Source organism: Carassius carassius, chromosome 26 (genome assembly GCF_963082965.1).
Source record: "Carassius carassius chromosome 26, fCarCar2.1, whole genome shotgun sequence".
NCBI lineage: Eukaryota > Metazoa > Chordata > Actinopteri > Cypriniformes > Cyprinidae > Carassius > Carassius carassius.
The window spans coordinates 1,360,088-1,385,409 of NC_081780.1; the positions used below are offsets into that span (position 1 = coordinate 1,360,088).

At 36.3% G+C, this 25,322-nt stretch overlaps 3 protein-coding genes and 1 pseudogene across 4 annotated transcripts; all 4 read right to left on the bottom strand.

The window, feature by feature from the left end:
• Positions 1-95: 95 nt before the first annotated feature.
• On the bottom strand, positions 96-9,212 carry nudt4b (nudix (nucleoside diphosphate linked moiety X)-type motif 4b). 2 transcript variants are annotated; one of them, XM_059510589.1, is made up of 5 exons: positions 8,826-9,212; positions 2,850-2,960; positions 2,683-2,727; positions 2,483-2,567; positions 96-1,328 (listed from the first exon to the last, which is right to left on the bottom strand). In XM_059510589.1, the coding sequence occupies exons 1-5, from the start codon at positions 8,919-8,921 to the stop codon at positions 1,129-1,131; spliced, it is 537 nt and encodes a 178-aa protein (XP_059366572.1). In that variant the 5' UTR covers positions 8,922-9,212; the 3' UTR covers positions 96-1,128. The 2 variants fall into 2 exon arrangements, with proteins under 2 accessions (XP_059366572.1, XP_059366571.1); XM_059510588.1 differs by having other exon boundaries at positions 97-1,328; positions 2,483-2,570; positions 8,826-9,202.
• Positions 9,213-12,584: 3,372 nt separating this feature from the next.
• LOC132105468 (ubiquitin-conjugating enzyme E2 N-like) lies at positions 12,585-16,265 on the bottom strand. The gene is made up of 4 exons (XM_059510593.1): positions 16,131-16,265; positions 14,876-15,122; positions 14,009-14,149; positions 12,585-13,349 (listed from the first exon to the last, which is right to left on the bottom strand). Exons 1-4 carry the CDS (start codon positions 16,158-16,160, stop codon positions 13,303-13,305), a joined length of 465 nt encoding a protein of 154 aa, XP_059366576.1. The 5' UTR covers positions 16,161-16,265; the 3' UTR covers positions 12,585-13,302.
• A 948-nt stretch (positions 16,266-17,213) lies between these two features.
• LOC132105366 (large ribosomal subunit protein mL42-like) lies at positions 17,214-18,021 on the bottom strand (annotated as a pseudogene).
• A 982-nt stretch (positions 18,022-19,003) lies between these two features.
• pwp1 (PWP1 homolog, endonuclein) lies at positions 19,004-25,291 on the bottom strand. Its single transcript, XM_059510592.1, has 15 exons — positions 25,135-25,291; positions 24,986-25,044; positions 24,638-24,804; positions 23,693-23,778; positions 23,519-23,615; positions 23,316-23,426; positions 22,280-22,404; positions 22,063-22,127; positions 21,889-21,985; positions 21,620-21,681; positions 21,426-21,537; positions 21,258-21,348; positions 19,882-20,003; positions 19,706-19,811; positions 19,004-19,628 (listed from the first exon to the last, which is right to left on the bottom strand). The coding sequence occupies exons 1-15, from the start codon at positions 25,198-25,200 to the stop codon at positions 19,546-19,548; spliced, it is 1,449 nt and encodes a 482-aa protein (XP_059366575.1). The 5' UTR covers positions 25,201-25,291; the 3' UTR covers positions 19,004-19,545.
• Positions 25,292-25,322: the final 31 nt, after the last annotated feature.

Sequence of the window (25,322 nt, forward strand, 5' to 3'; positions counted from 1 at the left end):
ATTTCTTATATATATACATATATTTCATCTTTAAACTTAAAGATATATACATAACATTTTACTGAAGCCCATTTCAGTGTCCACTTGGACATTTTTTATAGTTATACTCATTAGATTTCGATTACTGTAATATGATACAAAATATTGTTTAAAATTAAAAAAGCATGAATTAAGGGCAGTAAAACAAATAATACCACAATGCATAAATACAATATAATTTAAATAACATAATTCTTTGTGCACTATAGTAATAACAATATAGGAAAATGTGTCATAAAATTCTCATGATCTTTAAAAAGGCTACTTTATCTTTAATTATATATATATATATATATATATATGACCTGTGCATGTTCTTGACCAGTTCCATGAGATTTACCCGTTAACATTTATTTTTTTTCTCTGACAAAATTCACAGTTCTGTTCTCTTCAAAATCACCTAAAGAAAGACTTCATAGAAAGAGTTAAGAGCAGGAAAGATTAATACATTTGCATTGTAGTTAAAAAGCATCATACATCATTTGTCATCTTCAGTCTTTCAGTATATTTACAAACGTTTGTTTTTTAATCAAAGCATAAAATGAGATTACGACCCTTCTGCTCACCCTCTAATTCTCAGGAATCTCATCGACCGGAATCTCTGATGCTTTCAGGAATCCAGTTATCCGTTCAGGAGCAGCAGTGAAGGGGGCATTTAAAGGGCTCGTTTGAGTCTTAAAGGGAAGTCTGGGGTCAAGACAGCGCTAACCGACTGAATTCAGAGGTCAAACGCTGATAACACTGCGTGGAATGAAAGTGACATTCCTCACGTCATAATCCCAGAATGCCGAGCTCTGTGGGTGAGTGTGATGGAGAAATAGTGGAAGTGCACATCCATGTAACTGCTATATAAAGCTGGTCAATAATTATTATTCCATTACAACAACTAAAACCTATCAGCTGACAGTAACTGACTTAAAAACTAAATGGTTAAGGCATTCTTCACTGGAAATCCCACACGTCTTTGGTTTGTCCTTCTAACGAACGTCCCAAAGGTGCCCATGAGGTGTTGTGAGGGTCATAAAAGCCCTGGAGATGTGTGTGGGTGGTTCATGTAGACGTGTGTGTTGTAGGGAGTGTGTGTGTATCCTATCTGCGTGCGGCTGACGCCTGAGCGCTGTAGAGCGGTGTGAGGGTGCTGGGAGATGTTTGGGGCAGGAGCAGGTTTCCGTTGGTGGTGGTGGATGAGCGATTGATCCGCAGGCGTCTCAGGTAGTCAGCGTGAACGGGTTTGTGGCTCTGCAGGACCTCGATGGCCTCATCGATGGGAAACCACTCGCGCTTCCGGCCTACGGGACAAAAACTGCAGCATGAGCAAAATACACTGCAAAGACAGTAGATATTAGAACATTATGAATTCATATATTGTGGGGTCTTAAAACGGTCTTAAAACATGGATCATCATCATGCAATAGTGTTTTATTATTAAATTAAATGTTTACAAATTTAATTAAATACAATTGAATAATAAAATGGATTAAAGATAAAAATGTAAATAAAAATAATAAAAAAATATTTTGGGAGATATTCTTTTTATCTTTCATGTTTTGGAATTAGAATTTAAATTTTGAGAATTTTGGATTTAGAGTTTAAAGGGGAAAATAATTAACAATAATGTGTAACTTTTTTTTCATTCATATGTTTGCAATAAAGATAATAAAATAAAATATTTATATTTGGGTAGGATAGGAAGGGCGTTAAAATATATGCACATAAGGTTTTTGAGATTTTTTTCTAATCTTTCATATTTTTGCAATAACGATAAGGTTGAATGTACATTTTGTTATCCTATATATTTTTGCAATTATGATATTATTTAAATTAAATAAAAAAAAAATTTTTTTAAAGATTAATTTATTTTTAGGGAGCAGGAAAGGATGGGAAAGCAGTTAACAATGTATATTGTGTATATTATGTATATTGAGTTTTTTTTTGACGGGGGATGTTCTTATCTTTCACCTTTCTGCAATGATATGTTTTCAATTAAATTGTAAAATAAAATTAAACTAAGGGAGCAGGGAAAGAATGAGGTCATTAAATATGTCTGTATATTTTGTTGTTTTCTTTTATAGCTTTACAAAAAAGATATAGTTTAACAAAATCAACTGAACTGAATTAAATTTTATTTATGGGGTATAAGAAGGCAGCTGAAAAATATATGCTGTATATCCTATAGATCCTGTTTATATTTTTGCAATACATATATGAAGTAAATTAAATAAAAAAAATAATAATTTTAAAACAAATGCTAATAGATAAATTTTCACACGTGGTCTCAGATTTATAGACTCCACAGCATGGAACCAGTGTGTTTGTGTGTGTGTGTGTGTGTGTGTGTGTGTCACATGCACTCAGGAAATATCTAAACAATCATGAGACCGTGAGGGCTAAATACCTTCAGATCAGCACAAAAGAAGCAGCACACAAACACACACAAACTCACCAATACTGACCGAGTCCTCCCAGGCATCCAGCGTCTCTGTGACCGTCAGCACATACACGTACGTCCGGTGTTTCCGGTCCTGGTTCTGCTGTTGATGAAAAATAAACTCTTTCAGTATGAGGGACTGTAATCGCCTCATCTCATTCTACATCTATTCAGGAGTCTCAACCGTCCAATCAGGAGAGAGAGAAGCGCCTTACCTCAAACACACCGAGCAAACGTCCTAATTTACCCTTCACTCCAGCCTGAAGGAGAGAGAGAGATAGAGATCAAATCAACAACAATCCTTCATTTAGCCATGAATCTCCCAAAGTCAGTTAAATAACACCCTGACTGCTAGAAATGATGTAAAATGACAATCTGGCACCTCCTCAAAGACCTCCCGTACAGCAGCTCCACACGGCTCCTCCTCCGGCTCCATTCCTCCACCAGGAACAATCCACTGATCCGGGTTTCGACTGCTGCTGACCAACAGCACCTGCAGAAACCAGCACAGAACTGATTTCAGTCCCAGAGAAATGTGGGATAGATGGCAAGAAGATGACTGCTTTTAAAGCCTGTAGTTTCCATTGTAAGTGCTTTACTGTAAACACATTCCCTGCTGCCATGCAGTAGGCCTTTATCACACTTCTGCATCAGAAAAGCAGAACTTTTCACCATAGCCTGGATGAATGGCAGTGGTTATAGCACAGGACTATTGTGATTTATTGGTTTGTCACAGATCCTTCATCTAAACACACCAATCTCTGTCTGCACTGCAGTCATTTATTGGGTTTAATAAAAATTATTTTGACGCAAATTTTGTGGTAAAATAACTAAGGTTTGCACACAAGCCTACTGTATTTAATTTAATTAATTAATTAATTAATGATCACATGATATTTATTTTGTTATATGTTTTTGTACTTGAATTTGTATATGTAATACTTTGGAGTCTGGCTCAGTGTTGTTTTATATACATAAGTGTTAATTATTATTTTGGGTTAGTTCTTATTTTTATATTTTATAAATATATATTTTTTAAACATTAATTATATTATCATTTATTTATACTTGTGTATGGTTTTAACTTTTTAGTTAATGATGATGACCCTGGTTTGACCACCTTTTCAGAAATGAGCAGGAATACAATACAAACAAAATATATTACAGAGCATTAGATGGGTATACATCACATTTAACATTAATTACAAGTAAAGACAGCACAAATTAAACAACAATGTTTGCATTGCTTTCCTGAGCTTAATAGTTTTAGTAGTTAAACATGTTTAATAGTTCCAGATATTAATAACCCTGGTGTGAGTAACTTCTGACAGTGCAATTAAAATTTAATTAAATTTATGCATTTAGCAGACGCTTTAATCTAAAGCGACTTAAACTGCATTCAGGCTATCAATTTTTACCTATCATATGTTCCCGGGGAATCGGACCCCGCAATGCTCTACCAGTTGAGCTACAGGAACACGCAATTGTGATGCTACATCTTGATCTCTGATTGGCTAATCCTCCAGCCACCGATCGGCCCTCAGGTGTGCCCACACTAAGAGGATTGTGGGATTGATGCTGGTGGCATTGTGACATTACGTGCATCTGTCAAGTTCATGACACTTTCTGTCACCTGGCTTGTTCTGGGCCAGACTGAGGTTATTTTTTACGACGTGCTGCATAGCTAACCACGAGGAACGGGTCACCTGCTTAAAGAGAGCAAACCACAACCACAAATGGTGAAAGCACAAAAGAAAGCTTTCTGTACACAGGATTTGAATATATGCGGCATCTTAAGTTTGTGTGCTCAAAACACACTCACAATCCTTCTGTTTACATGCAATTCTCCTGAAACAGTCGTTTTCTTGAAACATGTTCTGGTTTCCCACAGATTACCAGGGCCGGTCACACATGACAAAAGAGCTTATTTTCAACCACTCAATCAACAAAACAATTATATCCAGTGTGTTCTTGTCACTCAGTGATGAAGTACAGTGTCATATAGTTCAAGAAAAGTACATGACAATGAAACGTCTTATACAAACAGGTTTGAGAATCACTCAAACACAACCTGTACTTTACAGTCCCATAATTCCACCCTGCCGAATCTCATGAAAACACATGCATATCATAATTAACCCCAGAACAACAAGAATAAAACAAGGATAATGAAGGGTCAACCAATCATTATTGCAAAATAAACTCTGAAATGGTGTGATCAGGGGTCAGTTTCATAAACTTAGCCTTCTTGTTTAGTCAATGTCTTAAGTACAAGTTTGACCAGCTAGCAGTTAGACAAAGTGAAATCAATCTTATTTTTTAAATTCAGCTTGGATTAATCTATGCTTTTATGTAACTGAATAAGAAAAAATTTAGCTGACTACCTTTTATGCAACCGGCCCCATGATTCAAAATTGAGGGGTTTTGTATCTTATTGCATGGATGTAAAAATCAGTCTGGAATAACTAACCAAAAATAAATAAGTAATAATAAAAGTTATTCTAGACTGATATACACATGCCGACACATACACACAAACACACAGCTAGATGTAAGGGCATTATATATTTGCATTATTATTTATAACATTATCTTTATGACAATTAAGTACATCTTTAATTTATAATGTTTGTATATCTCATTTTAAAATTATTCTCAATGGTGATTCTAATTTCTAACTTTTTACATGAAGTCATCAAAAATCAATAAAACAGAAATTGTGTTGCACATATAATTCATTATTTAAATAATATACAGTTGATATTTTTTTTATTATTTTTTATTATTTATTACAACATACATATTAATATAATAGTTTTTTTACACATTTTCCCCTTTCATAGTCTTAAAGTCATCTTGAAATTATAATCTACCTTTTATGATCTATTGATTCGTGAGATAATGAAGTCTTTTCTTCTTCTTGAGAAATTCATCACATTGCTGCAGTAAAATGGATGGTGAATGTCATTTCATGTTGACATGAAGAGACATGACACATGACATGACAGGAACAGAGTTTTCCGGTTTCTGTGACTTCCACTCAATGTCACCGCAGCACAGCACCATGAACTTCCTACAAGGACGAACCCGCTGGAGCAACCCTGAGGTTAAGTGTCCTGTTTAAGGAAGGACACACCAGTGCATTTCATTTGAACTAACCAGCCTTAACCACCACACCACAAACAGACCCAGACAAGATATCACGCAATAAAAGCCAGGTGACTACAGTGAACAATGTGGTTGAAATCATTCTTGAGTGTGTATGAATGTGACTATTCAGTGGCATGTCACAGTTATTCTTAATCTGCTGTATGTTTACAATAACTTAGATTCTGGAAAAAAACATCACTGCGTTTAATAATAAACATGATGCTAAATGGCGTGAGGTACAACGCACAGCATTTTTGTTAATTACAGAAAAACATAGAAACATATTAACATTTGGAATTATTGCAATTAACATTAGGAATTTGAGAGAAACCTCTTAAATTGAGAGTTCATCTAAAAAAAAATTAATTCAGTCGTCATTTATTCACCCCACGTTGTTCCAAACCTATGAGTTTCTTTCTTCTGTTGAACACAAAGGAAGATATTCTGAAGAATGTTCTTAAACCAAATAGTTGCTATTAGCCATTGACTTTGAAAATGTCATTGAAAAATTCCCACACTATGGAAGTCAATGGCTACCAGAAACAGTTTGGTTACACACATCCTTCAAAATATCGTATTTGTGTTTAACAAAGGTAATAAATTCATACAGGTTTGAAACAATTTTAGAAAATAATCACATAATTTTGGATGAATTATCCCTTTAGGAGTTTTTTGTATATTATGTAGAAAGATACACTTGCACATGAGTTGATGTTTTCTTAAGTTATGCTTACATGAATGTGCAATATTTTTATGAAAGTCCTAAACTAATTTCTCAAATGAAAACAATCATGATTATTAATTCAACCAATTTATTCTGTATAAAGTGCTATTGACTCTTTAGACACCTGTAGCATTTTATAGTCATGCATTTTTGAACAACTGCAAGCTTTTACACAAGACAAATCACTAGGATGATGTTTAAATTCCGCTAACACTCTCTCTGTCTCTCCGTCGCTGATCGCTGCTGTGACGAGAGACCGAGTCTATGAAGTGTACTGAATGGGAGGGATTTTGACTCATGCGATCGCTGATCCTATGCCCCCTGCTCACCCTCTTTCACTATGACACAAAGGGCAGCCATTTCAAATGAGTTCCCCCTCACTTACACAGACATGCACTGACTGTGGATCAGTCTGGAGCTGGCATGCAGTGCCAGGGCTGTTTGTAGAGCTGCTCTGAGATCAGCAGGCATGAGCGAGCGTAGACTACAGAGTGGATATGAAGCAACTCCAGATTTACACCAGCAATCCCACAAGACAGCTCCAACAACTCAGATTCTTCTCTTTGGTTACTTGGATACAAGGAAGTGACAGAATGAAGGATTATTAGAAAAGCAGAAACCTCTGAATTGGCCACTTGAAAGGAATCAACTTTCACCCAAAAATTAAAATTTGCTCAAAATGTCCTCACCTTCAGGCCATCCAAGATGCAGTTAAGTTTTTTCCTTCATCAGATTTAGAGAAATTCAGCATTGCATCACTTGCTCTGCAATGGATCCTCTGCAGTGAATGGGTGCCATCAAAATGAGAGTCCAAACAGCTGATAAAAGCATCACAATAGTCCACAAGTTATCCACTCCAGTCCATCAGTTAATGTATTAAAAGTTAAAAGCAGCGTGTTTGTAAGAAACAAGTCCATCATTAAGGCGTTTTTAACTTCAAACCATTACTTCTGGCCAAAAGAATTAGTCCATAATTAATAACAATGCTTCCTCCAGTGAGAAAGTCTCTCAACTCAACTGTTTTGGCTTGTAAACTGTGCTTGATGCATATTTTTCTCCTGATTCGGACCAGATTACTTTTTCACTGGAGGAAGCAAAATTATGGACTCACATTTTAACAGTTTGAAGTCTTGATAATAGATTTGTTTCTTAATTTTTGGCTTCACAAGATGTTGTTAACTGATGGACTGGAGATGTTTGGATTATTGCGACGTTTTTATCAGCTGTTTGGGCTCTCATTTTAATGGCACCTATTCACTGCTGAGGATCCACTGGTGAGCAAGTGATGAAATGCTAGATTTCTCTAAATCTGTTACCATGAAGAAGCAAACTCATCTGTATCTCCAACAGTCAACACATTTTCTGATATTTTAATTTTTGGATGAACTATTCCCTTAAGCACAAAATTCACTAGAGTGCATCAACGCATACATATCTTCAAGTCTATGATGTGATTAATTATTTACAAGATGAACTCAAGGCTTTACTGGTTGTCCATAAGGTAATTGCACTCTTTTATTGTCTCTATTCATATTAATGACACATTAGACACATAAAAAGCAGCTCTCTTTGGAGCTGATTCAAGATATTCAGCAACAAACCTTTACAACAACAAATATCTCATGTTTTTTTGTATTGTTTTTTAAATGTTTTCAAAAGATGCCACTGGGTGTTAGATGCCTTTTAGTCTTATGACTTTTCATGACAGTCCTTTGTCAGAAGTGGAGGAACCTGGTGCAGCTGTATACATGCATTAACAGGGAGTTTCAGAGAGCTGCAGTCTGACGTGCTTTTATTGCATAACTGCACTACGGAGGCCCAGTGACCGACAGTCTAAAGTGCCTTTAAGTCATCATGGGTGACAGGGGATGAACATGTGTGCAACGACAAGATAGATAGATAGTTAGACAGAGTTTTCTAATGGGTTATTATGTAGCTGAAATAGGTTTACTTGACTAATGAGGATCAATGGGATTTTGGCCAGAGTAGGGCTGTGTGACAGAGATTACAGCCCTGGATGAGAATTAAATGAACAGATGTGCTCTAGATTACACTGTAAATTGATCGGAGCAGTGCATGCTGCAAAAACTTCACTTTCTAAGACCACTCAGATTTTTTTCTAGCACTCCAGATGTAATCCATACATTGTCTGGTGTGTCTGTACAGTGCATTATTTGTTTTGTGTATGTATTGTATCCAGATGCATTGCAAATTTCCAAGTCATATCATCAGTCTATGCATTTACGTGTCCATTCATGATGAAACTCAGAACTGATGTACTACATGACACATCACATGACATCATACTAGCACCTGATTGATAGCTCTTGCATATGCAATATATTTATATTTACTCTTCAAATATCTGTATGCGCACATATATTCTGGCTGGACCACAGGTGAAAATGTCAGTGCGTGTTAAGACACCGATTTATCATCCGAGCATCATGTCTGGTTTAGTTAACGACGTTAATATCTCCGTACCTCATCCTCCCGTTCGTTCTTGAAGCACAGACACGCCGCCCGCCGCTTGAATCCTTCCCGGTCGTACGTCCGCGTCTGGTTCGGTTTGAACTTCATGCTGGAATCCCGTCAGTCCTTCCGTGGATTTATCCGACCGGTCAGCAATGCTCCGTGAACGGCCCGAGCTCCGTGAGTCACCACCGACGGCAAGAAGCGGACCAGTACCGGGCTGGACCGAGTTTACGGTTTTGCGTTGGTTTTAAATCCAATTTAAATCATTCCTCCGCGTTTAGTCCAGCCAATTCGAATCTCTAACGACAACTCTGCACACCTCTGTCCATTCCCAGGGCGAAATATCTCTGTTTCTCCTGGTATATATATATATATACGTGTGCGGTGGGCCGGGTGCGAAATTACTAACGCTAGTATGTTGACGGACTGGTACTTAATATTCATGATAAACCGTCAGCATTGGAACGTTACCAGACAACGTCAGCATATATTAATCAATAGCGTTCACCATTGGAAGGCAATTCCTCGACGTCATCACACACTAATTAATATGCATGAGCGACGCCTTGGCCGTAGTAGGATTTGTAAACACCGGCCGCAGCGCTCGAGACCTCCATCAGACGAATCCATGAACTGCGCTCGCACTCCTCCGTTACCGCATTACTGCGTGGCCTGCAGGTAACGTTAGTTATGACATAATTTGCCTTAGCTTTTACTATTCACAAATATTTATATATTAACATTAAAGTAAATTAACAACATTAATGTTAATAGGCCTATATAAATTAGTTGTTTAGACAAGACGCGTAATTTGAGCATCAGATAATTCACTGTAGACATTATCTATAGACACATCCATTGATTACAAACACAAATCAGTTCTGGCAAGATTAATCAAACAAGATTATGAATATACGTTCTTCCAGTAACGTTAATAGAACGTTTGTTCAATGTTAGCTTTTAGCTGGTTTTTAACAACGTTTTCAAAATGTTTATGTCTATGAAACGTTTAGTTGGATGTTTGATTAGGTTTTTTTATGTTACTTTTAAATTTTTGTGAATTCTTGACATTCCTGAAATGTTTGCATAATGAAAAAAAATTAACGTTTCTTTAATGGTTCCCAACATTTACATAATCTAGAAAATAGATGTATAAATGTAAATAATACAGAATTTATACTAAATAAATACTGTACAACATTCCCATCCAGTTGCCTATACAGCAGTGCATTAATGTAAATTAAATAGTGTAAATAAATAAAAATTAAGTAATACCATGGTAATATCATTTGTACATTTTTCATTTATGTAGTGCTGTTAAAGACAACCTGGAATGCTGGACTTTGGCATAGATACTGATCTGATTGAATTTCGATGATAACATTGTTTAACTTTGACAACAAAATAATCTGACAGCATTTTTCCTGTTATCACTGTGCAAACAAGATGAAGAAACAGTTTGGGAGAGAAATTGTCATTAGCAGATTTGAGTGAAACTAGAGGCACTTTTAACGATAAACACTCAAAAAGACTATTTTCAAGGTAGGTTTACTTGTAAAATCATTAGTGTAATTGGACATTTGAATTCAAACCAAATAGTTACTGGGAAAACTTTCTCTATAATATTTTCATCAAAATTATAGAGAATTTTTTTTCTTGGGTGGATTTATTAACCTAAGACAGGGATCACCGCACATGCCTGCAGTCGTCATGTCTGAGTGAATTACAGACATCTGATTAGTGAGGAATGCTCTAAAATCTGTTGCATTAGCTTAACGCTAACATGTGTCATGCTGACGTAGAAAACAACCTCAACTCAACATGGGCCAGACCTGTTAAGCACATTAATCAGACAACAGCTCAATGGAAATAAATGTTTGCCATGGGCTCAACAGATTTTGAGACAGAACAGAGAAGTGTGAATCTGTTCACGGCGTTAATGAGATTATATGGATCTGATCGGAGCAACAGCTGCCACACACTCACTGAACGTGACTTTTAATTCACATTTATTGAGCTGCACAAGGGTAACCATCTTGTTTTTGTAGAATCTGAAACTTCATAATGAATATGAACATTTACTGCTCAGAAAATACTCATCTGTCAGTGCTAAATTGTAAACAGTAATCAGTTCTGTTCGTGCCCATATACAAACACTCTGACATTATTACGAGCTATTCTCCCAAGGTCTATAGAAACGACGTAATGGTAGCCATTCAGACACTGCAGACATAATAAACAGCTCATTAGATATGAGAAAACACAAACACGAGAGTGTTTTGATTGCTCTCGATGGCCCAATCCTATAAACGGGCAGCAGACACACACAAACATGCAGGACAGAGAAATGTGGAAGTCAGAAATAACTTGCAGCTCTGCAACACTGCTACTCAGAGTTATATAATGTGTGTTTGGTAGAAGAACCGAGTCATGTGGAACAGAAGAGAGATAAGAGCCACCGTCCTGCGGTTCTCAGACAGCTTGATTTATAAATCCAGCAATGAAGCTCTGTCAGAGATCACTTCGGCTCAAATAAAGTGAAAGTCTGAGACAGTCCCATTTAAGAGAGACAGAACACACTTTATATAATGTACTGGAGAACTGACTTTTAATTTAAAGTCCAAAATTATTATTATTCATTTGTATTAAAACAAAATATATGAAGCCTATATTTTTATAAACTTGAGCAGCTGAGTGGATGCACCTTATTTTCATTTTTAATTACATACATAAGATTTTGCTCTTAATTAACAAAAAAAAAAAAAAACTGCAATTGTCCATGTGTTAGACCATCTAAATACACTGACTGGTTTTCGGATACAATAAGGTACAACACAGTAGAACTGCACATTTTAGAGTGGCCTTTTATTTTGGGCACACCTGTGCAATAATCATGCTGTCTAATCAGCATTTTGATATGCCACACCTGTGAGGTGGATGGATTATCTCGGCAAAGGAGAAGTGCTCACTAACATAGATTTAGACAGATTTGTGAATAATATTTGAGAGAAATAGGCCTTATGTGTACATAGATAAAAGTCTTAGATCTTTAAGTCCAGCTCATGAAAAATGGGGGCAAAAACAAGTGTTGCATTTATAATTTTGTGCAGAATATATTGGACTTAAAAAAGAAAAAAGAAAAAAAAGAGCTAAAATGGTGAGATATAAAATCAGAATTTCAAGAAAAGTGTCAAAATTGGTAGATGTAGACTCAGAATCCCATGAAAAAACTAAATCTGAAATATAAATTCAGATTTCCAAAAAAGCCAAAATTGACCATTAGCAGAGAGTACAGGACTTCATGTTCATTTTGTGTTTAAAGTATAGGAAATACGATTAGTTCACATGGCGCTTTGAGACAAACCTTGTTTCATACCAGAAGTAACCTGCTCGGTCTCATCTGTTGGCGCATTGTCAGTTTCCTCTTACTCTGGGATGTATTTTCTTCTGCGTGAGAACTTGAGTAGTGTGAGAGCGGCATTGTTTGTTGGCGATAGCAACAGTAACTAAGGAGGGTGGGTCTTTGTGAATAGTCAACTGCAAGATATTAACTGAGAATTAAAAAAAAAAAAAAGTGTGTCAAAATTGCGAGATAAAAACTCAAAATTCCGAAAAAAAAGGCAAAACTGTGAGATGCGGAATTTTGAGAAAAAAAGTCTGATAAAGTTCACTGCTACATTTTTTTTAAGTTCCTTGGCAGTTACAAGCTATCATAATCAGTTTAGAAACTTTAAAAAAAACCTTTAGAAATAAAGAGAACAAACCAAATAACATAACAAAAAATATTTTTACTAAAACTGAACATTTACAGATTTAATTTTCCCAGACAAGTATACAGATTCCACTCCAGCCGAAACACAAACCTTTACACGCACACTCACGCATGTTTCGTTTGGAATAAAACAATGTCAGAGCAGGTTCTGTCAGATAAGCAATGATATAGACGGGTTAACCACATGCGTTTAATGAACTGAGTTTCACAGGAAGAAGGAAAAAATTCACATCATTTTGTCCCCGACCGAAAAGCAGCATATATGCATCCCACGTTTAATAGGCCCTCCCTCTACACCCTGAAACATAAAAATGAACTAACAAAAATGAACCATCCACCTGGATGCAGGGCCGGGAGCTTACAATCAGTTTGCAGTGAAATCCACTGCCCTAATGACTGTAATAGAGACTGTACTACACATTCTGACAGGGTCCAGTGTAGTGACCACGCAAGGGAAGCTGGGAAACCCCAGGCCATCACCACATGTCATTTCCTGGCCGAACCCAGAAGCAGAGGGATCATATAGTGGAGCGAACATTAGCTCTGACCAGGAACACACCGACACTCACCCAAAGGGCTGCAGTAGTTGTTTTTGAATCTAATTTTTTTTTGCGCTTGCTGTTTTAATTTGTCTGAGAAAGTGTCCTTTAAATGCAAAAGAAGACAGGAGGAGACTGTTCCACTTCTCTCACGTGATGCCACCGCTTCCTTCTTCTAAACTTCAATGTTGTTGCCGGCATAAAGCCTGGTCCATGTTCGGGCTGTGAGAGAGAGAAAAACACCCTCCAGGACATTAATTAAGATCATTTTGATTTGATTTGGGTGGATCTCATAAAGCAGTAATGAGAATCAGAAAAACTGGAATTGCAAAAATGACAAAGAAAGAAAAAATCATAATTATTTCCTTTTGATTACTGAGTGAATTGAGCTGAACCTGTTTTTTATTTAGAAGCCCTTATCCACAAAAAAAAAAAACACACAAAAAAAAACAATTAATAATTAACAATACAATTTTGAGAGATAGAAACTTGAAGAAAAAAAGATTGAACTATGAGAAAATATTGCTATTTTAACTATTATAATAACTAGTTTCTCCATACATGTTGTATGTGTGTGTCTTTATATATACATAATAAAATATTCACAATACACAGACATATATTATGTACAAAAAAAGTTTTATTTTGGATTCGAATAATTGCAATTAATTGTTACCCAGCACTACTTAAAACACGTAAGGATGCTGAAATCTGAAGCTAGAAAGTTGAAATGAAATAAAGGAGATATTCTTCCTCGTCTTGGCCTCGTGATGAAACGTCATTACATGGGTAATAAGAATAAATAATAATTTCTTCCAAACAAGTACAAGTAATTACACAACAACATAAACGTCTAGCTAGTGCTGATGAGAAGGTCTCACCTGTTTCAATGGCTTGAGCCTCGTTGCTCTTCCACTGTTCAGCGACATCGTTAGCCAGCGGGTCATCAGGGTTCGGAGCGCTTAGTAGAGCCTGGATAGAGAGCAGCACTGTACGGATCTGAAGAGCCGGAGACCATTTATCTACAAGAGAGAAGAGACAGACATGGGACCATGAGCCCTATAAAGCCTACAGCATTGTATTTGATACATGAAGCTCTCGAAATGATCAGCATGATCAAAACTTTGCTGTTAAACCTGTTGCACGTAATTTACTGCATGCCTTCTGTAGTCTGATTGGTCGCTTTTAAGCACGTAAAAGCTATTTTAGTATAACTGTACGAACATGCACCTTCAGACTCACTTGTATTTTGGCTGACAAATCTTGATTGATTCTATCAAGCAAACATCAGAATAACTGTACTAATATTTCCAAATGAACACTTATTGCTCTGCTTTACTTGATTCTCCTTCCATCGTTTTTTAGAAAAATCTGTGCGTCTCAAATCTGATCACCAGGATATTTTGAGAAGTGTTTTTTTCCAGAAGCTTTACTTTCACTGATCTTCCCAACCCTCCAAATCATCTCACATCTTCTGAGGAGCCTATATTTCTTCATCTCTCAATCACAATTGGATTACATTGCATTATATGTTTTGATCAAGTAAATATCACCTTAGATATATTATTATATATATATTATAAAAACTAAAATTGAGCTGTTTTCCCTCTATATTCTCACTGAATCGTATTATATACACCATCAAATCCTAATATATCAAATATGATACAAAACGTGCAAATTTAAATAGACTTCCAAATAATCTGACTATTATTTCATATGTCAGGTTTTACAAACACTATAATCACCTTTCAGGATGTCCAGACAGATCCTGCCCAGTTTGTCCACATTAGGATGGTAGATTTTGGTCATGAATCGGACCTTGGGAGCAGCCATGGGATACTCTTCTGGGAGGAACAGCTCCAGTTTGAACGTCCCGCCTTCAAAGGGCGAATCCTGCGGCCCAGCGATCACCACATGGAAGTACCGAGCGTTTCCTTCATCAGGCTCCGCTCTGATTCCAGGCACAGGCTCGGCCAACAAGCGCTGCGTCTCCTGTCGAAACACTTACGTGTGAAACACAACGCCAAAGTCATGGGTTCGAATGCATGAACTGATTACATGTAAACCCTGAATGCCATGCAAGTCGCTTCAGATAACAAAAAACATCTGCCAAATGCATGAATAAAAAAGTAATGATACTGATGAACTCTATTCGTTTTCAGTTGGATGTTTACAAAATCCATTTAGAAAGTACCCGCAGCTGCATTGAATACTTTTGATAAAGCTTGTCCATAAAATGCTTTAAAAAATGTAGAGAGGCACAAAGATATTATGTATACTTTTCACAATTGATGGAGATTCCTGTCATTTTATGTGATGACAATTATTTGATTTACACCAGTCTGTTATTTACAATATTAGATTGGTGTAAATCAGATAATTAGTGTTATAATCCATTAAAGATAAACCAAAGCCAAAATGGCACATGACTGTGAAAGTGAACTGTGATTGGTCTGTTTAACTGTCTATCAGACGACGATCTCCTGTTTAAGTGGGCGGTTCTTGGCCAGAATAAGATGCAGTGTGGATCAGACTCACTGACAATTAAATTTCTGTAATGCAAGATTAGAACCGTGTGGATAAAACGCAAACAAGTGGTTAAAATTCACTAACCACATATTTACGACACACACTCTTTCAAAACGGTTCAATTCATTTCCTATTTGCATGCAAACTCTCTTTGCACTGAATATTCTGCTAAAACATGCACACATTTTCAGAGTGTTTGCCAGCGCATCGCGTGCTTGATCGCTGCTCGCTTACAATCCAGAAAGCTCTGATGCCACTGCTCTGTCGCTCTTTCTATGAAGGCTATTCCCATATATTTTATGCAATGTGAATGATTAAAACAGTGAGCGCAAGGGAGCCTCCCTGCTGCAGCGCGAGCTCGGGCCAACAGCAGCAGCACGTGCCGTTTTCTTTCATTTTTAACGCATTGCTTTCGCAACGCACACAAATACCGCAACGGAACGCACAAGATAAACATTATGAGAATTAAACCTTAATAATCCTGCGGGGTAATCCAGCCATCTCGTTTTATTAATGCGGTTTGCGCCGTGGCCCGGTCCCTGCTCCTCGCGTTGAGGTCGATAGAGCATGCGTACAAGTCTTCCGGTAAAAAACGTCATCGTCTGTTCCAAATAGTTTTTCTGGGAAATGTAGTTTTTTCAGTGAGTGTCTACAATTTTGTGTGTTTTCAATATCCCCCCCCCCCCCCCCCTTAAACACTGTATAACCTTGTACATGTATTCTTCTATTCTTTTATTATTTGTTTTAATATATTTTAAATAAATTATTATTATTATTATTAATTTTTTTTACTTTTTAATTGTTCATGATGATTGTTTTTGACATAATTTCCCTTCTTAATACATTTTAAATTACGTTTTTTCTTTACTTTTGCATTGTTCATTTAAGTTGTTATGCATCTGTTAATTAATTTAAACTCCTCTTTATGTATAGCACTTTAAATTGTGTATGAAATTTGCTATATAAACTTGCTTTACCCAAGTAAACTATCTATTAAATAGGTTTTAACCAAATTAATGACTTCACAATTTTTTTTAGAATGCATTATACTACACTAAGAAAATAAAAAGATATCATTCATGTTATTCATTTGATATGGTTAACATTAACATAAATTATTTTGAATTAGTTTTCATTTATATATAAAAAATTGTTGTCATGTTTCATCATAGGTTATTCGTTTAGTTTTTTTTAATTATTTATAATTATATTATTTATATTCTTAATATTTATTATTATACAAGTTAAACTAAATTAAAATTATAAATGTTGCTTTGGCAACTATTTTTTTTTATTATATATATTTTATTTCAATTCATGTTAAAATGTTATTTCAAATATAGATTTCTTTTAAGATTCAAGTAAATTATAATATGATTGATAACAAATAAGTTATGATACACAATACATTACACCAATAGCTGAAGGAAGGGTTTATTTAGTGTGCAGAAATACATATACAAAAAACATTAGGGAAGACAGAAAAACCCTCGAGGACTATCGGTCTTTGAGAGGATTTGGGTTTCTGCGTCTTGTGTGATACCATAGAGGAGCTCAGTAAGATGGTTTGTTATTTAAAACCTCTTTACCGAGTCTGGCTTTGAGCACCTGCTCCTGCATCTCTGCGTGATTACTGATGGCGTCCGGCCTGACAATCGGCTACAGCAAACAAACAAACAAAACACACACTTATTCACAACATCTCCACAAACCTGTCTGTTCTGCACTTTCACAAACCATCATACACACCTGTGTGAGCTCATAGGGTACGTCTTCTGTCGGATGATAACACACTACTGTTTCTATCAGATGTCACTGCGATTTCCACATCACTGAGAGAGAAACAATGCATTTTAGAGAAACAAGTAATGACACTCGGGTGAAGTCTGGCATGCAATAACTGCAGATGCATGATAGTAACTGAACAATTAAGAGTGCATTTATGAAGATTATTATGTATGCATTGGAAACACTGACCTGTTGTAGCTGATGGATGAACCTCTGACCGTAGATTTGTTGTGAGATGACAGAAACGCTCCAACTGAAAATCGAAAAACAGCACATTTTTTTGTCGTTTGTTTTATAATCTCGGAGTTGAAAGTTAATACATACGAGCCAAACCAGCACCAAATCACTCGAATTCATAAGGGCAGAAATGTTGGTTATACAGTACAGCACAGTCCTACACTCTGGCTGTGTTTTCAGCACATTTACAGTAGTTATGCACACAGATTAATCTTATTTATAACCAAAATGTTACTTTTTCCATTATGGGAGCTCACCTCTGAACTGTCTAATATTTCTGCTGTTGTTAACTCGATTAAACAGGTTAGCAACTCTTGTTGATGTGACCCGAGGCCATGCTTTCCGCTAATAGAAATGAAACTGTAGAAGGGTAACACCACGTCTCAACAAAGACACGTTTTTGGACTATGTTATTAAATTAATCCATAATTTCTATCTTTCTTGTATGTTTTGTTTAGTCCTGTCGTTATACCGAACTGTCTTGGAATTCGACTCAAAATACGCCCCGACTTTTTTTATGAAGTTCAACGAGGAATTCTGTTTTTGAACTTTAGAGTGCCCTCTAGCGGAACTATTACACACCATGCGCCACATAAATATTCCTCCGGGTAGGAAACAATCCGCGCCGGTGGCCGTTCAGGTCCCATTGATTTAGTTAATCGATAAAAACATAGTCATAGTAAAAACCGGCAATACAATAATAAAATAAGATATATAAATAATATGAATTATTTACAGATAAAATAAATTGCCATCTTGCAGTCCTTCGCCGCCCACGCGTTACAAACCATCTTTAGAAGAATAAAAAATATATATTTTTAATAAAACTAGAATTCACTGTGACTTAATGAAATTTAAATATTTTTCTTGCTATGTGGTATTCATTATTGTTATTCATATATTATAATGTATCAACTTTGCAATGCATGGGGCGCCCTCTGGCGGCAAAAAATATCTAGTTGCGGTTCCACTTTCCCAAAATTACTATATTTCATGGACTATCCCAGAGAATTAGGATTAAATAAATCACAAAACCAATTAGTTTTCACTAACATTTAAGAACGACAATATTTTAAATGGGCAAAAAATATCAACACCAACAGTACCGCCATCCGCCACTGGAGGGCAGCGAAACACTGCCAGAGATATCGTTTTATTCATAAAATCATGGATTATATAAAATGTATTCACTAGGATGAAGTAAAATAATGAAGCCAATTAGTTTTTAACTTAAAATTTATGAAAGATAATATTTTAAAGAAAAAAAACAAACAAAAAGATATAGTTTCATCAAGAATCAAATAAAGTCATGGATAAAATAAAATTAAATAATTAGTTTAAAACAAAATCATGAAGCCAATTGATTATCACAAACAATCGTGAAATAAAATATTTTAAAGGGGCAAACAAAAAACAAAAACAACTTATCAACACCAGCAATACCGCCATGCGCCACTGGAGGGCAGCGAAACACTGCCAGAGATATCGTTTTATTCATCAATCATTTATGAAATCATTAAAGCGTTTGTTTTTCACAACTGATTAGTTAGGAATCGTTAAATGTTGACAGAAATAATTCTGGAATACAGAGAAAGCCAAATGCCTTGGGTTTATATAGTAAATTATTTATCATAATTACGATAATTATTTATACACTTCCTAAAAAAGAAAAAATAAGGAGAAAACTGAGAAAATATGGAGACATGTCAAAGACAGCAGAGTTCTGACATCAGCACATATACATCAGAAGATAACTCTGTTCTGTATATTAACAGATGCTGTTTATATTATTCATTATGAAGCACTGATCCAGGATTCTCAGTCTTCTGTCCGTCGATGATTCAGTCTATTGTGCTGGTGGTTATGAGATGTCCATGACACTGCCGGACGCTCCGGATACTGTATTCACCACCAAACGTTCCCGGCTGCCGAAAGCCTCCGCGACTGGAGATACGACAGATTACAGTTAACACACACACACACACATATATAGATCCTCAAGAGATGCTTGAGATTCACACCTGCAGCCACATCACTGATGTCCCAGACGCGCAGCCCGTCCTTCTGTCCTCCAAACGCATAGACGAAGGGCAGATCTGGACAACATGAGCCGCAGAACAGAACTCCCTGACAGAGAGACAGAGACGTGTTATGAAGCCGCTCTCATGCAGCAGACGCTCGTGTGTCAGATACGCACCATCTTCATGTCTCTGGAGTGGATCAGGGTGGGTTTGTCTCCCAGGATGTCCCAGATCTTCACATGTTTGTCTGCTGAAGACGTGACCAGACAGCCTCGGATCTGACTGCTCAGATCCATCCCTGAGGAAACACCACCATCAGAGAGAGGCATTTTATTATTATTCCTACACTATTAGAGTTTTGATTCACATTTAAGATGAATATTATTAAAGAATAGTTCATATGTTGTTTTCATTTTGTGTGTGATTTTGTCATTTGTATTCGTTTTTAACTTTGTCCGTTATTCATTTTTATTGTAGTTTACGTTACATTAGTAATAACCTAAAATCAAATGATAATTTGAAATGAAATAAAATAAGTTTTTTTTTATTTTACTATCAGATATATGAAGGTAACACTTAATTTTAAGGTGTCCTTGTTACACGTTACATGTTCTCTTACTATTATAATTACAATAATTTATGAATAACTACATACAAGTCACCCTAATGCCAACCTTAAACAAACAGGAAGTACACAGTTAATTAATATTACTCCGTACTTAAATGTAAAATTAGACTGTAATATAATGAATGTAGAATTACACTATTATACTGTAACCTTAAAATAAAGTGGAACCTATTATTATATATTTATTGTAATTGACAGACAATTAAAATAAAATAAGCATAAGAAGTTTTACTGTAAAAAGTTTTACTTTAAGAATTAAAAATGTTATATTGATGTTTTACTAACAGTAATAGCCCTGATCGGAGACTGCTTTATGAGTTATTTTATTATGTAATTGATATATTTTTATAGTTTTTAATCAATATTTGGAAATAGTTTTTATATTTCCTGGTGTCATTTAAATTTTCCTTAATGTTTTTAATCTGTGTTTTTCCCCATCTGTTTTTTGTTTTGTTTATATGTCCACTTTATTATTATTTCAATTTTAGTTATTTTATTTCAAGTTTAACTAATAAAAAATGAAATGATAAATAAAAAATAAAAATAAAAGAAATGCAGTCTTGGAAACTAGCTGAATAAAAAAAAAAAAACTATATATTTTATTTTATTTTTGTTAAAGTAACTTTTTTTAATGGTATGAGTTTTAGTTAAAGATGGTGTTATTTTAGTAACACTGATATACTATTATAGCATTTCTGTTTTATTATGAATTGTTTTATTGTTTTATGAAGGTTTTTATTTTAAGTCAAATCTGAGCAATATTGTTTAGCATTTTCTGTTATTTTTATGTTGTTGTTTTTTAGTTATTTTAGTACTTGAAGTGAAATATCTCAACTAAATAAAAGTTGGCAACTAACTGAAATAAAAGAAGCCTAATTTTTTAAAATTTGAAGTAATGAATATGTAAGTGCGAGTGCGACTGACCTGAAACTTCTCCATCGTGAGCTCGGAGCGTGAACACGGGTTTGTCTGAACGAGCGTCCAGACAATAAATGAAGCCGTCCTCTGTGCTCGCCTGCAACACACATCACACATCATTCACATCACAGGTCAGAGTTCAGAGGAAGTCCACCGAACGGCTCGGCCGCTCACCAGGAAGTGACACGGAGAGAAGTGATCCCACACGACTCGCTCCACCTGTCCGCTGAAGCGCCAGATCCGATGGCTGTCGTCTGGACTGCGGCAGTCGTACAGGATCACAGACCTGTACACACAACACTCTGATTGGTCAGACTCAGTCCTGCTGCGCTCTGATTGGTCAAGTCATTTTCTACATCATAACCTACTTGTCATATGACCCGCTGATGAGAGTTTGAGCCTCAAACGGGTGGAAGTTCAGCGTCTGAACCTGCGATAGCAAACCAGATCAACATTTATGAAGCAAAAATCAATGGTTTCTGAAGACTGGAGTAACAATGCTAAAACCTCAGCTTTGATCACAGAAATACATTTCAATTTACTTTATATTTTCTGATTATTTGAAATTGTAAAAATATTTCACAACTGTTCTGTATTTTTGATCAAATAAAGCCAGCCCTTGGTGAGCGATCTGTACCTTATCTGTGTGTTTTGTGAGAGTCGCCGCTGGTTTTCCCTTCTCCATATCCCACAGGATCACAGACTCATCCGCAGACGCGCTCGCTAGAACATTCCTGCAGCAGAGACACTCATCAGACTCAGAGACAGCGTGAAGACAAACCTCTGCTCCTCAGAAACACTCGGGTCTCACCTGACCAGTCTGTTCCAGGACAGATCCAGCACGGCATCCGTGTGTCCGTCCACGGGTTCAGCCGCCTTCAAAACACAAACACAGCACACTCCTGAACCAAGAAATCACTCGAACATCTCCCATCATCACAAAGTGCAGCGTTCAGAATCCTGAACTCAACACAACGAAATACCAAGATTGAGCTTTTGAACCATTTAAGAGACTTGAGTATGAGCACCTTCTTCTTCTTCTTCTTCTTCTTCTTCTTGCTGCCGAGTGAGAAGGCCGGCTCCAAACAGTCAACTACATCCAGATCCCAGACGTCAATCACAGGCGTCATGTTCCCTACAGCCACGTAATTCCCTGCAGATCACAACACATCCACAAACCCTGTATCAGACGGAGAAATCCTGCCTTCGCAGCTCACGGAAATAAAATAAGATTACGTTCTTTCAGTCTTTTATGAAAAATCTCAGCATTGGCAGATCAGTCAGAAACTTATTTTGACAGCGCTATCAGCACCTGAGCGCACAGAGATGCTATTCTCTGACTTTATTCATTTACTCTCTCCGTTGCACGGTTCAGAATAATTAACTATTACACCTAACTTTTAGTTATGTAGCAAGTAAACCGTATAAAAAAAAATATATAGTATTTGCTTTTCTATTATTATTAATAGTAAAAGTAAAAGACTGGTAAACGTTATAATATTTTTTTTATCTGTTGTTAGCATTGGGCAAACATGCATGCATATGAATATCTAATAAATATTTAATTTCTCAAACTTTCCCATTTCACACAAGTTTAGCAGATTACTGAGTGCACTGCTATTTAATTCCTTTATATTTGGGACTAATACAATAATAGGATTACAAAAAAAAAAAAGTTGCCAATCTAAAGTATAAACCTTCCTATTTTACAGATTTTAAAAAAATCAAATACAAATAATATTTTAGATTCAGTTTTCAGATTATTTCTAATTTAGTAAATATTATTTAAAATAAAATTACATTTCAGCAATTATGCGTTTTTTTTTTCTTTTACTGTTTTTAAAGTACTGTGGTTTATATTTCTTCCATAATTTCAGCTATCCAAGATATCGGCACAGTATCACAGAAATCAAATATGGGTTGATTAAGATTATTGATTATGACAAAGCAGCTTCTATGCTTTCGATTTTGAAAACCCACTTCCTTTCTGTATCTTTTAAGCAAATTTTCCTACTACACAAAATATTTACTTAAATATCTGATGACTGATATTCAAATGTTCACCTTGTCCTTCTTCTGGACTGGGGTCAAAGTTCAGCCACTCCACACAGAGCGGATACGCGGGCAGCAGGATGTCATGATGCACATACAGAGAGTCTTCCTGGGAGTTAAAAACTGACAGCACACACAAACAATCAATCAATCACCATCAGACGAGCTCTCCAGTCCACAGCAGTGTTATACAGTGTCTCACTAACACTTCTTACCATAGACCTCCAGGCTACAGCAGTCTTTCTCGGCCCGTCCAGCCAGAATCAGGTTATCAGTGGGTTTAATCTGGAAGTCCTCCCGCTCGTACTGATCCTAAAGTACACACAGGTAAATCAGATAAACTATGAAACGCCATATTGTTCGAGTTGAGTTTGTTGAGTGTGTCTCACTGTGTCTTTGATGGTGATGTATGGATCCTCTTCATTGGTGCCAAACACCGTCAGTCCTGCCAGACTTTCCCCAAGGTTTGATGTAGCTGCAGAAGAGAAGAAAAAGCAAAAAGTGAGTATCTGCACCATCAAATATCAATCTGGTTTCTTACATTCCCTCTGTCTGCTACAGAGAGCAATAATCAGGTAAGGGCAGTAAAAATGCCATTTATTTTCTCCCTTGGTGAATTTATTTTTAATAATTACTTCAAAACTGTTAAACACAGATCTACTGTGAGCTCAGAGGCTGTTAATTAACAGCATATGCTTTTGTAAAGCCATCAGCCCACATAATTTCTACCGTACTTATTTTTTTTTAAATAACCATGCATTCTCTGGTGAAAAAATACAATACCCATAATGCTGTAAAGAAATTTCGACCAATCAGAGTCGCAGCAAACAAAAAAAAGTGTTGAGCTCCGCCCACTCACATGAAGCGGTGCAATAAACGTAAAATAAAAGTTTCAATATATATATATTCAATATAACTTTGAAATGTATCATTTTAGATTTCTCCATACTTTTTAATTCCCTGTCATTAGAAATGTTTCATGTGATTATAGTTCTTTCACTGAATGAGGACTTGTCTTTTTGTCTGATTTTCAAAAACATTTCTATTGAATTCAACTTTTTACTCTTGTGATTCACCTTATAGATGGTTGTTTTGGCTTATAAAAATCAAATGAATGGAGAAAAAAAGAACAGAACCAGCAATGTTAAGACAACAAGTGGGCAGAGACTGCTGCTTTCTATTGGTCAGGCAAACAGATAGCCCCGCCCTAAAAGCACCCCATTGGTTGATAAATCAATGAATGACTATTACCCTTTTCTCAAACTCTGTTAAACTTTCAAAGATGTAAACACGTCATGAGTTGAAGACAGATCAATCAATTAGGGATAACATACCGAGGTCTTCTTCATCATATTTGTCCAGTCCGTACTCTGCAAGCTCATCATCCTCTTCCTTATCATCCTTCTCCTCTTTAATTTCTTTACTATCAGAAGGAACAGCTGATGCTCCTTCACTGACACCTTCATCTACCTCCTCATCATCCTCACCATCACCAGGATCCCTGGAGAAATCAGACAGGAAATTCATCAAATTAACCTACAGACATGATCACACTAGATGGGCTGATCTTAATTGGTTTAAGACTGGCGAGATTATTGTTTTTACTGATAACCAGCTTTAAAATCTAACGCGTTTTAAATCGTGTCTGCTATAAAACAGTAGTGCAACAAATCAAACCTCACCCTAGCCCCTCTTTAGCCTCTGATATGATGCGTTGCAGCTCTTCTTTGCTCAACTCAACCTGTAACGACGATTTAATTCGAGTTAAAGCCCAAACACGAGTGCGATTTGACAGAAACGTGGTATAAACACAACAACGTGACAGACTCACTTTATCCGGCGTTTCTTTGGCGACTCCGCGCTTCACCCATCCGACACACGTTATTTGAGAGCTCATGCTTGATTCGTACAGGTTTACGAAGATAAAACAACACACGAGGACTCCTCGAGCTGCAGTCGTCACTGCGACGCGCTCTGATGACGTCACACCCGCGCCGAGCCATAGAAATGAGAGCTGGA

Bases quoted from the DNA above. Each gene is read 5' to 3' on its own strand.
- pwp1 (XM_059510592.1), bottom strand. From the start codon at position 25,200: ATGAGCTCTCAAATAACGTGTGTCGGATGGGTGAAGCGCGGAGTCGCC. The intron at 22,405-23,315 runs GTGAACATTTGA...TGTGATCTGCAG, and splicing joins CAGTCCAGAAGAAGGACAAG to GGAATTACGTGGCTGTAGGG. The intron at 20,004-21,257 runs GTCAGTCGCACT...GTGTTTCCTCAG, and splicing joins TCACGATGGAGAAGTTTCAG to GGATGGATCTGAGCAGTCAG.
- nudt4b (XM_059510588.1), bottom strand. From the start codon at position 8,921: ATGAAGTTCAAACCGAACCAGACGCGGACGTACGACCGGGAAGGATTC. The intron at 2,728-2,849 runs GTGCCAGATTGT...TCTCTCCTTCAG, and splicing joins TACGGGAGGTCTTTGAGGAG to GCTGGAGTGAAGGGTAAATT. The intron at 1,329-2,482 runs GTGAGTTTGTGT...TTTGTCCCGTAG, and splicing joins GGAGGACTCGGTCAGTATTG to GCCGGAAGCGCGAGTGGTTT.
- LOC132105468 (XM_059510593.1), bottom strand. From the start codon at position 16,160: ATGGCTGGATTACCCCGCAGGATTATTAAG. The intron at 15,123-16,130 runs GTTTAATTCTCA...GTGTTTCGACAG, and splicing joins TACCCCGCAGGATTATTAAG to GAGACGCAGCGCTTGTTGGC. The intron at 14,150-14,875 runs GTGATTATAGTG...TCTCTCTTGTAG, and splicing joins CTGTCTGGACATCCTGAAAG to ATAAATGGTCTCCGGCTCTT.